Raw genomic sequence first — 17,619 nt, forward strand, 5'->3', positions numbered from 1 at the left:
TATTGTGAGAGCAGTATCGATTCATGTGAGGAGTAACCATTCGTATAGTAGCGTATCGGCAGCTGGATACAGCTAAAGCGAGGAGACAGTGGAGAATTACAGCCATTTGGAGAGACCGTAGAGTGAAGCTACGAAAATTCTCTCTCATGCTGTGTTTTCACATAACTTGAAATTTGCAATAGCAGATATCATTTTTTATTTTAATAATTGTTTTGAATATCAATATTCTTTTTGCAAACCTTCTCATCTTAAAAAGGAATAACTTTAACAGCTTATATCGCCTGTAGTATGCTGTTGAAATAAGTAAACGTTGGTGTTTCAAAATTTTTGTCATCTATTGCTTGATCATTGATAATAAATAGAAAAAATCAGACAATTTTTTAAAAAATCAGACATTTATAAGCAGATGAAATCAGCTGCAAGTGATGATAGCAGAATTGAGTAATCTGGCAGCAGAAATCACAACAAAATTTTGTGCGATTTCAGTATTTTGAAAAAAAATTGAATTGAGAATAAAATTTAAAAAATTTGTAGTGGAAAAAAGTAGACTAATTCAAAAACAAATATTTCAAGAAGCGTTGGCTAGTTTTATTTGAAATACTGCTAACAAATATCGACTAAAGATTTTAAAACCGTTCATTATATTGCCACGTTTTTATAAGAAGTCTTTTGGCGGAAAATCAAAGATGTCGAGAAAAGATCTTGCTCGGGAAATTGTGCCACGAATTTTGGAAGGCAACTGGTGGGATATATTTGACTATCCTGAACGTATCATGGACCAATTATTCGGCGTTAACTTATTCGAAGATGACCTGCTCCCAGTAGGGGGTCAAAACGGAAGATGCCGAAGGCAAATCAATATTGCTGATTCAGGAAAATCTGAAGTTAAAAACGATAAAGACAAGTTTCAAATAGATTTGAATGTCAGCCAGTTCAAACCAGAAGAGTTAGAGGTGAAGATTGCTGATAAATATGTTGTGATCCACGGCAAGCATGAAGAAAAAAGCGATGAACATGGATTTGTGGCCAGAGAGTTCACCCGTCGGTATATGTTGCCAGACACTTGCGATGCTGAGACTGTCAATTGTTCGCTCAGTCCAAATGGAATGCTCACAATATTAGCACCAAAGAAAGCGAACAAACCGCCACTAAGGGAACGCAAGATTCCTCTCAGTATTAAAGAAAAGAAAGCGATGGGAGATGCGAAGTAATCTTTAAATTTTGAAAGTAAAATTGAATGTTTGGGATACTAAAAATGATATATGAAGTTTTTGTGCATTTTATAAAGCTTTAAAACTATGTCATGTATTGAAATAAATTAATTAAATTAATTATTTGAAATATTATAGAAATATTAGTTTTGTTGCATATATTTCATTGAGTAATTGGAATCAGATTCATTACAACACTGTTGGACATTTTTTTTTCTTGTTTGACGATAAAAGAAAATAATTGAAAAATCATATCGAAAAAATGCCAAAAGAATGGCGAAATAAAAACATACAGACTAGGGTTGAAATCAATTTTTATATGCCACTTCACCGAAATGCCGGTATTGCAAAATCGTCGAAGTAGTTGGTATGCAAGGCGAAACACAGTAGTTAACAAATCAGCTGCAGAATCGCTAAAAGGCTGACAATTTTGCTTGCTTCCTTGGTAAATATTTACAGTTGCGTGCACCTTGATTTTTTTGGTGATTTTTTTTGACGCCAAGATCAGCGTCAAGGGGATTTTGGGTCAGAAACCCTACAGTAATAACAATGAAAACAAAACATTATGGAAACCAGAAGTAGTGCTTCATCGATGAAATTTGTCGCCAATCGAAGGGGCACACAAATCTACACTACAACCGTTCCATATTGGCGGCAAACTCAAGAGACGCATTAAAGTAAATTTCAGTCCAAAATATATTTATAAAGATGGCAAGGAGATGGAGGAAATATATTTCATCTGAACCAGAAACATTATAAATTAATTAGGATTTTCAGAAATTTAATTTAAGATTTAAAGGGTGCGATTCAGTTTTGACTGTGGCCAAAAAGAGCCGAGAGAAAATTTCTCCAAATTATAAAAATATATTTAAGTCCATTATGATTTATTATGAAAAATTTTGAACGTACGAATCTTATGCTATATTGTTTGAAGATTGAAATCGCTAATTTGGCGAAATTTTTTCTTGGTGCTTTTTGGTCGCCGTTACAACCGACAAGTATTTTTTTTTAAATACTGGTATAGAAAAGAAAAGCATATTAATGGCATAATTTGAAACTAAATTTGAACGAAATAATTAAAATTCCCACTTTAATATTTAATACTCATATGGATGACATTTACAAAAAATTTTGGAAATGACTATTTTTCTTTATTTTAAGTACTATTAAATCCAATCACAAGAGTAAACAAATGAAAGCCCAGATTTTAGTAAAAATTGAGCAACTTTATAAATTTTGTCAAAAAAAACCCAAATTAAAACTTTTTGGAAAACATAAATAAAGCATAAACACACATCGAGATTAATTTAAACTAGAAAAGTAATTTTTTATACAAACGAAAGAATGATGGTGAAAGCTAACAATCATGAATAACTGAGCCAATTTTTGTAAAAAAATGCTAAAAATAATTAAGCATCTGTAAAGTACATTTTACAGATGCTTGCAAAAAACATCTGCATTGGTGAAATTTTAGAGATGTTTGCAGATCTCGCAAAAAATATTTGCAAATAAAAGTTTAGAAAAGTTTTTGTCGGTTTTAATATAGACCAAAAACCGCAAAGAAAAAATTTCGCCAATTTGGCGATTTTAATCATCAAACTATATAAAATTCGCGCTTTCAAAATGTTTCATAATAAATAATAATGCATTTAAGTTTATTAATAATTAAAATAAAATTAATAATTAAAATTTTTATAATTTGGTGACATTTTTTCTTGGCCCTTTTTGGCCGCAGTTAAAACCAAAATGTACATCAAATAATATTATAAGAAAGGAAAAAATATTATATATTGCGAAAAATGATCAATATAACACAAATGATGTAATAAGAAAAGTAAGTTTACCAAGAAATCAGTCATTCATTTATTTGTATCATCAATAATAATAAAAAAAGATCAAATATCAAATAGGTGTTTTCAGCATCAGAAAACAGATATAAAACGAATAAAGAAATCGGCCGCTTTATTCTTTAAGGAAATACGTATCAATTTTTACTACACAATTAATATTGTCATTTGTTGGATATACCGAATTTCCATCCATAAACGAAGATATAATTGTCCTCTTCAAAAATATTACTTTCGTTTCAAGGATGTTAATTTTTGGAGCAAATAATTTCTCAATTTGTTATTGTTGTTGCTTATCCTCAAAAGATCTGACATATGTCAGATCAGCTCCAGCAGATTTTTGACCGCCAATAAATCTATAATAATAAAGGGATGAGATGTTAAGCCTCCTTAGAAAGTCCGATGCAACCCAGAATGTGATCCAGTGAAGCTGGATGGTAACAGCATTTATTACAAGAGGGATGGATTTTTTTACCACTTTCAAAAGAAAGACACTTAAGGTGGACACTTTTTAGTCTAGCCAGAGAATACCGGGAACCACGGTCACATTTGGTTTCCAGTAGAGTGCCAAGTGATTTTACCGTGTACCATTGGTGCGCAGGTGGAATACGCAATATTAAATTGAGGTTAGATCTTTGATTTGAATATAGTTCTAGATAAGTACGCGATGAGCCAGTGGCCGTTTCATTCTCACAACCCTTTTTGGCCAATCTATCAAAGACCTCATTACCACTAATGTATACGTGTGACGACATCCATTGGAGGTATACGCCCTGGTTTTGAGAGATCTTCCCCAGTTTCAGAAAAATAGATAAGCTGGTTTCACCTTTTGCAGATTGCCAGCCATTAATATGTTGTAGTAAGCTGCTACTGTCCCCCTCCTTATGGTTTTGTTGACTCCTCAATTTTAACTTTTGCAACAAAATGCATCTTCGATAGGACAACCGTTTCATATTCTTGATAATACGCTTGACTGATCAATGATATTTTTTTCTAGACAATATCTTCCCTTTATCATCGGCCACAAACATTCGTAAATATTTCAAATTTCAAATTTCAAATTCATGATTTCATTTGTTTTTTATGTTTGCAAACAGGATAAGAAAATATACTAAATATTAAAGTTTTGATAAAATAACTGATGATTCGTGTTCACATTTAACACAGAAGTTGTTTGATATCAAAAAATTGATACTTCCTTGTTAGCATATCTTTTAAATAGAAATACTTACTTCTGATTTAAAATTATTATTGATAATTTGATTCTTAAAAATTATGAATGAAGAAGAGGATCATGATGTCTTATAAAAAAACAATTTTATTTTTATTCATCTACTGATCAAAGTATATTCATGTTTGTTGCTGTTTTACAAACGGAAATTTCACGAAAATAACAGTAAATTCGATGTTTTTATGCAAATTTGAGTTCATTAGATATGGTTATGTATTGTACCGATTTCCGGAGAAGGGCTGTTTTACATGCGTTTGATTAAATCGAAACTGTTTCAGTTTTATAAAGGCAGAATTTATCAGTTTCCATGCACAACTTGATGCTCTAGAAACCCCATTTTGTATAGATTTATGTACGCAACCGCACACAGCTTCGTTTTGTCGCCCTGTATCTAGAACCAATTCACTGACATTTCACCTAAAACTTGAAATTTTCAGTTTCTAAAATGGAATAATGAAATTTCAAATAATATTTGCTAAATCGAAGAGCACAAGAAAATATAGCGAATTATTCAGAATTGAAATTTTGTGAATATTACAGAAAATATGCATGTCTTAAGGATTGTCTTAGATGCTAATACGGTAAAGAAAATTCCCTGATTGAGCGCAAGATGCAGGCAAGAAATAACCAAATAAATTTCGCGTTATAATTCCGTAAGGAAAATGAAATTTAGATAATATTTTTTGGCATTCTTAACACCACTAATTTCCTTAACTTTAACTTCAACTTTCCAAACTCACAATCTGATTGGTTGAAATTCATGGAACAGCAAATTTTTCAATAAGAGACGCCATTTTGAGTCAAGTTTCTGAAAGTTTGAGTTGCGAAAAAGCAGCGGATATTATTTTCGAGTGACATTACTTTTTTTGAATAAAAATATTTCATTTTATTTCTTTACTTATTTACTCATATACAAATAAACTATGGATTTTTGTGTGTCTTCTTCAGATTTCGTTGCAGGTTTCGAGCCGATGGACTGGGAGGCTTCCTGCACTGAGGAGCCGATGGACTGGGAGTCCGTGGATTGCCAGGAGCCTATGGATTGGGAGGAAGTTCCTCTTCCTCCCCAGGTAAGTCTTCCTTGTACGTCCTTTTCTACACCTCCAGTAGCTAACCCTGAGGCATCTCCTAGACCAACTTTTGCTAGGAGACCCAAGCGCAGAGCGTAAGATCAAAAAATCCATGTATGACAGAATTATGTATATTAATTGTCGCTCGAATAGAAAACGGTTCTGAAAACATCCAATTTAAGCAGGTTATAAAATGTCTTGATACATCTAATGCTTTAAGTATTTAAAATTATTTGATTCGAGAAACTTTCTATAACATTTGGCGATTACAAAATGTAAAAAAACCCAACATGATTTCAATGTTATTTAACAATATGTTTAAGATATTCCGGGCTTTAAGCTAATTATTTATCATTATTTATCGAAATCATTTTTCCCAACTTTTAACGTTCAATGCAATTTACAATTGTTTACAAAAACATTGAATGCTTCTGCTAATATTATCAATTTTTGCTAATATTCAGAGTTCAAAATTTTTGTTGTTATTTTCATAAATTTGGATACACATAAACTTTTAAAAATGTTTTCTTACATTTCCGTTAGATCGCCAACAGAATGTCTCAAGTTCAAATGCTGGCGTGAAATGACTGTTAGTTTTTACGCATTGAAATGTGCCAAGTAGTGTAATTTTATGACATGGATTTGGCGAAGTTTCGCTGCATATGTTTATGTTTTTTGATATATTGATTGGATAACGGCTTTCGCCAAGCATTAATGTTGTTGCAAAACGTAGTTCAAATAGAAAATATTAATGATTAATAAAAAAATTTTGAAATTATAAATAAAATCATTTTTAAAATTTAGCAAGATTACAGTTGGTAGATTGCATACAAATCACATTACATCAATAATAGAAAAAGCATTCTAATTTGAGAGTTGCGACAAAGAAATAGCTTTTTATTCAAGCCAAATTCATATTCTATTACAAGACAGTGCATTGCATCGGGGATATAGCTGAATCGGAAATATTTCACGTTCTTTTAAATTTGAAATACATTTTGAAAGCTCCAAATGGAAATTGGTACACATTGCTTAAAATATGTCTTAAAAAGTGATTGAGGCTTCTTTCTTTCATCCTAAGCGTGAAAAAGATAATTCATTGATTCCATCAGCAATTATTTTATATGTCGTTATCAGTTGTATGTGAAAATAAAAGATGTAAGTATTTAAAAAGTCAATAAAAGCTGTGCCACATCATTCAATGGCCTCCATTATAATAACATCTATTTAGTTTTGGCAAAAACTCATCTTACAAAAATTTAGCATTTCTGATTTCCAAAATTTTGGATATTAAGGAAATAAAAATTAAGAAATTTATATGATTTCTGACACTTTAATTCTGCATTCCAGCATTATATTATATTAAAAATAATTTTGAATAGGAAATCTTTGAGCATACGCTTGAATTTAAGAAGGCGAAAAATTATGAATTGTTTCATTCGTTTACATAATTTTCTTATTTCTACTGAATATTCTGAAATATCACACATAAAGAGAGCTTTATATTAGGGCATTTAAATAAAATGAAAATAATTTATGAATCAATAGATATATAATTCTATATTTTCATTACTTCTCATTTAGCAGGATAGTTCTTATCGCCAAGTAAAAATTTTAGTTTCAAATAACAGGTATTTGTTGTCAGTTAGAGAGTCGCCAAATGGAAATCACGTTTATAAAACGCATCAAACTGATACTTTAAATGTATTCAAAAGCTGCTTGATTTCCGGTACTGGCTGACTGTATTTGGCTCGATTTGTAATACAGTCGAAGTAAGAAGTGCGTACTGAATTTCTCGTTGAGAAAATACTGAAATTTTGCTTTCTGCACGAGTTATTGCCAATACTTTTTTGAGTCCTTCATTTCATTTTCTTTCCGCTTTTTATCGCAAATGAGATACGATAACTATTTTCCCCATACTTATAAGCAATGGCCTATTTCGTCGGTTCATCGTGAAGAAAGCTCATCAATCGGATGCTAATAAAATCAATTTGATCTCTAAAGCATCATTTTGTTTTCTTTCGCGAGAAAAAATTATTTTTTACAAGGAGTCCTTTCAAATCTTTTTTAACCGATGAAATCTCTATTGTGAATAAACAGAGGTGCTTCAGGAGGAATGGATTAAATAGGATGACTGCAAAAATGACAAATTACGAAATTAGGAGTTACGCCAACATCTTGCAGAACAATACATTATTAGAAATTAATTTGGCGCATGTACAAATAAGTTGGCTATTGTTGTTGTGAAAAGAGAGTGTGAAACATTTTAATAACTTCAATTCTATGAGTGTGTTTTTAAATTGAGCTCAGTTTAAATTAAAATTATTAATTGTTTTTAAAGATAGATTTAGTACAATTTTCTCTGTTTGATTATTAAAATTTTATTTAAAACTTTTGTGACTCATTAATTTTAAGAATCCTAATGTTTTATTTTGATAATGTTTTGGAATATATATATATTTTGTTATCCTGCGTTGGAGAAATTATTGTTTTTTATGAATAGCAATTTTATTTCCGATTTTCTGAAATAGTGAAAAAAAACCCCAATATTTTCAATTTAGCATTTTTTTTTATTTTGTTGCCATCCCATTCCAAGATATCCAATTGATTCTTGAATATATATCGTTCTTTTTTCACCTGTTTGAGTGGAGGTTTATAATACGCCAACGATAAACTGGTTTGTATTATCCTAGATATGAAACTAAGACATTAGAATCTAAGATGGAGTTGGAATTCTTACTTAGACTTTAAAAAATTTCTTCCTAAAATTTAGATACCGTTTTCGTTGAAAAATTTAATCTTAGCTCATTTTCTGTTTCACACCATCTTTTGAGTTCTAATAGTATAAATGAATTGCAGAAATTTTACATCGTTGACGCAAATTTAAATTTATTTTCTGTTGCTTTTCTAACGATTCAACGACTTATGTAAAACTTTATATATATATCTTTTCCTGTGAGACTCGCTTTCTTTAAAATTGCGCATAATGATTGAATACATTGTTAACGACTCAGCTGAAAATAGAGAAAAACATATGGAAAGTCTATTTAAAAATATATTCATCCCTTTCTTTCAAACTATTTAGTCCAGAAATTAAATTGATAAATGGAAAGACCTAAATTCCATCAGGCCTTTTTATTGCATTTCAGTAATGCCTGCTCTAGCAATTGGTTGAGAGTTCAAAATAGCTATTCCTTGATATAATGATTAAAGATAAGAGGCTGCAGTTTTACTAATATATTTTGCTGTGAATAGGTGCTTTTCAGATTTCATTGTGAAAACCAATGCAACAATCTCTTAATTTTCCAAAAGATTCATTTTTGCATATAATTAACGAACTTAACAGATTTATTAAACTTTCTGAAATATAACAGATGCTATGAATTGCAGATGATTGAAATATATGAGGGTTGGAATTTTAATTGAAGTGTAACAATATATTTACATTCGAAATTATACTGGCGCTTGATTGGGATACTTATTGTTCTTAACTCTTTTTGACTTGCTTGATACAGAGGAAGCGGTTTACGCTCGAAGGAACAATTCAATGAATCGTTAGGGAATAGGACGAAGTGGGGCTTTAAACTTCAGGAAAACTATTTTAATACTCCTTAAGAGTAGTGCTGCATCCTTTATTAAGCAATTTTTCTCATATCCATGCGTTCTTTCACAAATATATAGTCCTCTGTACAGATTTGGGTCACCTCAGAAATCTTACAGTTTGAATATTCCTTACAACACTTTCGAATATATTTTGATAGACGAACATATTTTCGGGGACAGTACTTGATTGGAAGTAGCTTTTCTCAGAAGCTGATTTTGTATACTGATTGCGTTGTACAACGTACGTATATTTAAAGTAAAAATATTAAATTTGTAACGTTTGAAAAATTTAGTTAAACTATTAAAAAATTCTTAATATAAATTTTCACATTTTTCCATCATTTTAAAAAGATTGTGACTATCTTTTATCAATCGTCAATGCTGCAGCAGCATAATCAAATATTGCTAGAACTTTACTGCGCATAGCTTTCTTTTCAAAAATAAGTAACCCGAATAGTAACAGAAAAATCGGAGAAAAACACAGAAATAGAGCATATTTATATAATTTGAAACAATACATGTGCATACTATAATAATTTATAAAAGTAGAGTCATTGAAATAAAGTCTGATTTAAGGGCTAAAAATGTTACCTTAATTAAAAAATTCAGCATTTCTTCAGTTATTTCTAATCATTATTTCAATTATTTCTGAGGTTATAAATATCATTAACATCTTAATTATCAGAAGAATACAGATCTAATTTAAGAATATGCTTAGTATAATTCACAAATAATGAATATTTACAATAATGAACTCCAAATGTTATCATATTAATTTTTAAATCTGTTTCAAAGTCATTAACCTTGTAATCGGTCATGTCTGTGCATTCAGCAACAGGTATTTTTACTGTTATAATGTTTTTTTCTCAAAATAAAGAAATAAAATATTTAAATTTAGAAGCAGATATTCTATTTTGAAACATACAACTTTAGTTGTATGATTGCAGTTTCTCGAATTTAAACTTTTGAAAATTATGAACATGTGAAAATTTTTAATACAAAATGGAATCAGATGACCAAAGAGTTTTATAGATTTTTTCAATTATTTTTAATTATTAAGACATTTATAATGAAGTTTAAGTAAATATAAAAATAATCACAAGAAAAAATATTTAAAATACTCACCTGAAAGAATAATATCGGAGGTAGCTTTGAATTTCAATTTAGAATAGAGTAATAAAAAAAGTCATTTTCAAATAAAAACACTGTAGTAACTGTAGAAAATAACAGAAAACCAAAATATTTTATTCTTCAGTAAGGAAATATTTATGGAAAATAAAAGTAAGGCAGAATTTTTGAATCATTCAAACACTTAAATTTATTTATTAATTGTCAAATTACAAACCAAATAATATAAAAAATAACAAGTAAAAAAAGCAGATATTCATTGCTGTTATACATTTTCTTTATGGACGGTAGGAAAAAAAAGGGAGAAAATATTTTAAGAATGTCTTCTTCTTTATTAATTAGTTTATTATTGGAGTAGATAAAATAAGCTTCTAAAATAACGTGAAATTAAAAAAAAATTATCAAATTCTTACTCAGTGTGAAAGAAAAATGATAAGAAACATGAGAAACTGTTTTAAATGTGTTCATACGTATGTAATTATTGAAAATGTATATTTCTTTAAATTCAAGATATTTAAAAGACATTTCACTTATGCGCAAATACTTATTATTGTAGCATTATGCATTTGTATGAAATGTGAGAATATGATTTCTTGATTATGAAGGAGTGCTTCTAGTAATAGCCATGTTTGCGCACAAAGACTCATTTCAAATCATGATAGGTTCATTCAAAGGATTTGAAGATACAATACACGATGTGTTAACCTAATACAAGACAAAGAAATGAAAACAACAGAAGGAAATCGTGGAAATAGTACAATAAAAGAAACAAATGGTTATAATCATCTCAATTTAAGAGTAAAATACTTAACTACTTCATATTTAACCCTTTAGCAGAACATAGATAATCATTGAAATATAATGTCAAAGTACCATTACAAAAACTATTTATTTAAAGCCTTCAATAGTTGAATTTATATTTTCAATGACGAAGAGCGCAGCCATCCATGTCGCCATTTAGGAATTTTTTAGTTTGATGAATTTTAAATTCAGCCTTTGATAGCATAAATTAACATCTATGATCATTTAAGGGAAGAATAATATGGATAGTTCAAAATAGTTAGTTCATTTATTATTTCATTAATCGCACATTATTTTGCAACACGGAAGTAAATATTGAAATTAAGTCTAAAACTAAAAATTCTTATCTTATTTCAGCTATTCTAACCAGCATCTGAAACTAAATATTTTAAAAATGAAACATACAATAGATGGAAAACCATTTTTTTTTTAAATAGAAAGAAGGTTTTATCAACAATACGCAGAAATGTAGGGGGAAAATCCTATTTCGTTCAGAACTGATACAGCATGCAAAAATGTATTTTTTTAAAGTTTAATTAAGAGTTTATTTTATTTAAGGAGTTACACGCGTATTAGTTCATAGAATACACTGAAGGAAAGCGCAGTGACAAAATTTTCTCAGGAAAATCTAGTTCCTACTGAATCGCCAAGCCTCATTTAGATATATCAAATGTCGCATTCAAGAGATTAGCCATCTCTATGACAAATGCATGTAGTAAATGGAAGCAGGAAATATCATCTTTTCTGTTACATATCTTTGAAAAAGCAAGACTTTTAATCTTATTGACATAAAAAAAATTTTCAAATAATTTTCTTTTGTTGTTTCATTTGAAAAAAAATAATTTTTGGTGCTTTAAAGTAAGCATATTAAAGACTGAAGCTTGACTTTTGAGTTTAATTAAATTAGAATATTCGCACATAATTGCAATGATATTTGTGTCTGTTTTGTTTTTTTTAAATTAAGCATGGAAAAGGTAAGAAGCGTTGTTCATGAATTTATTAAAATCGAAGGAGCAAGTAAGTGTGAATTCTGAATTAAAAGATACATATGAAAGATCATCAGTAAGTTTAGTTCGTGACATAAATCAGGTACTTACTGTCTTATTAATACATTCATGTGTTTAAAGAAAAACTCTGCGGTTCTGTATATTGCCTTTAATGCAGGATCATCAACATTAAATCAGAACTATTATGGCGAAATTGTGGAAAGATTATACTATTTTTTCGGCACTGCAAATTATTTTTGACATATTCATTGATTATTTTGCAGAATATATCTTAGAATTTAATATTAAAACTATTTATACTACTGTAAATGAAACGTTATCGAAGTAACTACAAAAGACTAGACTGTTTATTAAAGACATTACACATTTAAAATGCCATTTCTAGGAGAATTATAAACAGTAAAAATAAAAGCATATATTTTTTTAATCCAGCATTTGTAAAAATTAAATGTAATATTATTATGAAATGTTTTCATCATATCATAGCATTATAACGTATTTCCATCCCAAGAAATAATTTGATAAATTACTACCAATTATAAATCAATTGAGAGCGAAACAATAATGACTTCAGAAATATATAGAAAATTAGCTAGATAGGTTTTCGTATTAAGGTGGCATATATTATTTGAAGAATCTCAGCGCAATTTAGTAGCATCTTCTAAAGACACATTTAAACATTTTTTGCTATTAGGAGCGACAGTAATATTTGAATATCCCGATTATGAGTCTTCAAATAAAAGTGGCCGCGCTGGTCCACTCCCATTCACCAGCCACCTTCAGCGCCCCACCAGTGGCCGAGCGCCGAAGCTCTTTGAACTGGGAGGCGGAGTCCTCCGCTGTGGATAGCGGATATCTGCCGGACTGGCTGCATGGGGTTTACCTGGTTTCCCCATGCTTTGCACGAATGTGGGCCAGTTTCCTTCCAAAGCCCTTCCAGGAAGGCACTTAGAGCACTCCAAAACCCTCTATTCGGCATCACTTCTTTCCAAATTGATTGTTGAAGGGACCAGTTAGTTAAGCATCATTCACACATATACAATTCCAACATTTAGGTTAATTAAACGATTTAGATATAATTAAATATTTAAGTCTGCAGGAGTGCACTAAGTTGTTGTGGACGCGTTGATCCACTCCCCCTACCGTCAACGCACGACACTTTAATTTACTCATACCCCGAATTCGTGACCAGCAGATGGAACCCGTTTCTTAGGCGTGTGCGAGGGAGGTCGAGGTTCTTTCGACCTCCCGGGGCTGTCAAGGAATGTAGTGATCGTGCAGGAGGACAGCCCTCGAGGAACTCTGGTAGCCGACCTCCAAGTGGTGTTCCTCGGGCAACGCTGCTACGAAATTGAGCAGCGGCTGACAGGCTACTGATATCCTAAAAATTAATAAACACTAAGACAATATAAACGTCCCTTTAAAGATCGTCTTGATTTTTTATAATTTAAAATTGAAAAAAAAAATTCCCCTCCGTCATTAAGAATCAAGATTTAATAACCTTCTTGAGGTCTATTAAGAACACTCTGAGTTTTGTCGGTCCTTTTAAAAATATCCTGTATATCAAATGAAACAATTATTTGCTTAGATGTATTCGATATAACTTGACACCCCTTTGCAAATTCAAAAGAAATTTCTTACGAATGTTTTGTAACGATTACATGCACAATACAAAGTTTCCATGAACACATTTAAACAGATGAGATGAGAGTTAATATATTTCAGATTTGCTATTTTCTTTTCATTTTATACCATTCTAACATTGTAAAAATTATTCATATTGTAACATCAATTTCACTAAAGTAGCATTTTTCCATAATTTTTAAAAAAATGCGTAAATTTAATCTAAACATTATTTTTAAAATTCTTTTTTTTTGTTATGCAATACTAAATCTTATGAGATAATCAAATATATCTATCATTTGCATACGTTTATAAATGTAAAACTTAAGTTGTTCTCTCTATTTCTACTTTTATTATTTAAAATAAAATGATTAAAACTCGTGATCCAAAATTCGTGATTAAACAATACACCACTAATCTGTGTCTAGATTTCATGGGCCTCTTTCCAATTTTGCATAGGAAAGGTGGAATTTATTAAAAAAAAAATAATAATAATAAATAAAGATAGTAATCAAAACAAAAAAACACATTGCAATAATTTGTGCAAAAAAAAAAGTGTAAACATGACTATATATAAAACTGACACTAAGGAATAAAAACGAAAATTCTCGATGTTTATATTACAAGGAAACTGAATGAATGAACACTGTAATTTTTATGTTTATTTACTAGTCGTCTCAGGATACCACTTGATTTTCTAGAAATAATAACTACAATCGATATTAGATAAATCGTTTAGATTTAATTTCCAAATTTTCTGATATTAAATCCTTGTTTTTTAATTGATTTACTTCATTTCTGTTTATTAAGTAGAAGTATTTTTATAATGGGGGAAAACTTCATATCGCTCAAATGAAGTTATATGATATCGCTACAAAAACCTAAATATCTGCATAATCATTTTTCTTAATTTCACAAAATTGTAACTTCAGGCGGTCACCAAAGGCAGCTAGTGTACAATATGAGCGATAAAGTGAAGAATTGTATTATCTATTTATAAGGAAAAACACGAAAGGCTGCATAATGCATCGAATACTAAGATAAGGAAGAAAGTATTATAAGAATGAAATATCAGAGAAGGATCGAGACTGAATTATGAATAATATGAGGAGATATTGAAATATCGAACGGGAAAATTTTATATGATAATCGATAATCGGAATAATTGAACATTATCAATTACTAATTCAATCATGTTTCTTTTCTTTGAATCTTTTTCTTGATTTTAAAGACACTTTTATATGAAAGATTTACCAGTGAAAGTAAGAACCTTTTAGAGTTCCACGAAAGAGTGAAAGGGCGAGATATTGCATAGTGGATAGGTTTGTCCATTGCACCACAGAAATAAAATTGACCATCTGATAAATAAAATTGATGAAGAAAAGAAAAACCGCATCCTGTGGCATTCGCGATTTCTTAACAGCCCGAAGAGAATGGCTTAATTTGACAGTTTTGAGGACTTTATTTACAGATCGATCAATGTTTGATCTACCCCTAATGTTTTGTTAATTTCCGTAAAAATATTAATTGTAGGTGCTAATTGTAAGTCTGTGTGGAGGTTTTAGAGCTTCTTCTGAAAGTGCTTCTTCGGTGAGACTGCCGACTTCTTCTTTACCCCGAGAACCAATACGTGGTTTGATTCAATTTAAGAGACTGGTTAAAGTTTGGTTAAAAAAGTAAATAAAGAGTTAGGGAATCTGTTTTATAGAGAGGAATAGAGATAAGGGAATTTGTTTTGGACAATATACTAAAGAGACTGTCCAAATTATCAACATTCATTTCTCTTACTTGCTCGAATATTTCCTTCTTGAAATCCTTATGATTCAGTCTGAAGTTGTCTCTGGAATTTTTCCATTCTCCCTTTCTATTTTAGCATTTTTATGCCATCTTTAAATGCAAAACAGTAGCCTCCTATTCCCAGTTTTGTTTTAAAAATGCATGTATACAATGTCACAGATTTATCTTTCTCGAAGGGCTCTTGTGTTATGATTTGGTCTGTTTTCCTGCTTCTAATAAAGATGAATGTGTGTGTGTTGATCAGGTCGTTTAATTTACGTCTACCGAATTCGGCACATACGGACTTTGGAGAGTAGAAATATGCAAATCAAAGCGTGTGTTTTTACTTATGTTCTGAGCATGATAATGTGACGAAATTATAGATATGAAAGCATATCCGAACAATTTAAATAAAAATAAGCTTAAATAATATCCGTGGGGAAATAGCTGGCCGGCAAATGCGATTCGTTTTGAATAATGAAGGTTGGATTTTGATTGTTCTTCACATCTTTAAAGTTGATAGATAAAACCTTCAAATTCTGTACAATTTAAATAAATTTCTTCACTTGAAAGCTCTCTGACATTTGTGTCTGGAAAATCCTCCTGTCTTACTAATTGATTAAAACATTCTAGATGTGAGAAAATCTCCAGGAAATATTAAGTAATTTAAAAATCCAGATAAAATAGCAAAGCAATCAACAATCGAGCAAGGAAATGGAATTCTGTTTGTCGGGATAAAATAAATGAAATCTTCTAAGCAGTTCATTTTATAAGAAACTGGAGAAATGCTGATATAATGCTGATTAAAATAATTAACCGAAAAAAATAAAAAGAATTGATTTTGCAACGAATGTATAATTATAAGATATGGCAGAAAAAAGGATAACATTTATTGATATTCTTTAACAACAAGACTGTCTCTAAACAAAACACCTAAGGTATAAAGATTGATTGACCAAAATATACTGATTAGAAACAATTGAATCGGGAATGTAAGCAGCTTATCATACGAAAGGCAAAAAAAGAAGATTATGTTAATAGTGCATTTTGATTTATAATGCTACATACTGGAATTGAAAATTAAAAATGTTGTATACAAAAAGTAACAAATTTATTAAATGTTTCATTCTTTCTTTTAGAAGAGATGGCTAATATGAGCGCATTTTTCCCCTCTTAAGGAATGTAAATATTGACTTTTTCGCAAAGAGTAATGTCTAGAATAATACGCAAAACCGTTTAATTCTTACGAAAAGTAAACGAATTTCCTAGATTGAAGTGGAAATGTGCTATTAGATGAAGTAAATCAAAACTATTTTGTTAATCCAAAGAATGTAAAAAAATGAAAGATATCCTGGCGTGGTAGATTGAGATCCAAATGAAATGTTAAGCCATCACGTTTTTTGGTAATTCAACCGTTTTACTATTCGGTAACAGTTCAATCAATACTTGTAAGAAATTATCGGCTTATATTGCTTAGCTTGTCGTCTGGTAATTTCACCTCCATTGCAGGGAGGAGAGAAGGGGGGGGGGAGTGGGTCAAAGATCAAAAGATTATTAACGTTATATTTATAAGGCAGTGCCCAGATAGGTGGGGAGGCAGAGAGGTGTCCAAATACTTCTGTCCGAAGAAACTGCAAATTGTTGTCTTCCATTTCAATCGAACTTAACATCATGTAGTAAGAGGTCACCTTTTCTTGTCTTCTTAAAAAGAGACAAAACAGCATTTAATTTCTATAATTTAGATTTTCGTGGATTGTATTTTCTGAATAATAAATTCCAGATGCGAAAAAGAAACTTCAAAATTTTAGTAATGTGGCACGAAAATCCGTCGTTGTTTTTGTAATTTTTTTATTTTTTTACCCGTGGCATTTCTAGTTTGCGTACACAAAACTCGCTTAACATTAGAACTTCGAAGAAATCTGATTCTGAATTTGAACCCTTCGAAGCCGAAATTGTTATATTACCTCCAGGCCATGACATCTTCGTATCTAAATTTCAGAATATAGTTATTAAAGCATTTTTCATTTTCAAATCTATTGAGAGGTCAATGTAACACAAATTCTCTTAGCTGTTAAATGACTGATTACCAAGTCAATTTCTTGTTTGCTTGGTTGTCTGTTTTAATGGCATAAGAGTCAGAATAGGCTATACTGCGGCAGACGTATGGTCAATAAAAGATTTTTCTAATATAATTTAAAAATCTTTAATAAGAAAAAAAGATGCATTGAATGTCTGCGTTAAAACTGTAAAAGAAAACGGTGGAATATTAAACAAGTTTATATGGAATGATAAAAACCAATTGCTTTATAAGCTTAAAAAAGA

General features: G+C 30.3%; 1 protein-coding gene across 1 annotated transcript; it reads left to right on the top strand.

The window, feature by feature from the left end:
* Nucleotides 1-686: 686 nt before the first annotated feature.
* On the top strand, nt 687-1,211 carry LOC129987454 (alpha-crystallin A chain-like). The gene has a single exon (XM_056095436.1). It carries the CDS (start codon nt 687-689, stop codon nt 1,209-1,211), a length of 525 nt encoding a protein of 174 aa, XP_055951411.1.
* Nucleotides 1,212-17,619: the final 16,408 nt, after the last annotated feature.

Source organism: Argiope bruennichi, chromosome 10 (genome assembly GCF_947563725.1).
Source record: "Argiope bruennichi chromosome 10, qqArgBrue1.1, whole genome shotgun sequence".
Taxonomy (NCBI): Eukaryota; Metazoa; Arthropoda; class Arachnida; order Araneae; family Araneidae; genus Argiope; species Argiope bruennichi.

What these genes read in the sequence shown, in the direction of transcription:
- LOC129987454 (XM_056095436.1), top strand. Translation starts at nt 687, where the DNA reads ATGTCGAGAAAAGATCTTGCTCGGGAAATTGTGCCACGAATTTTGGAA.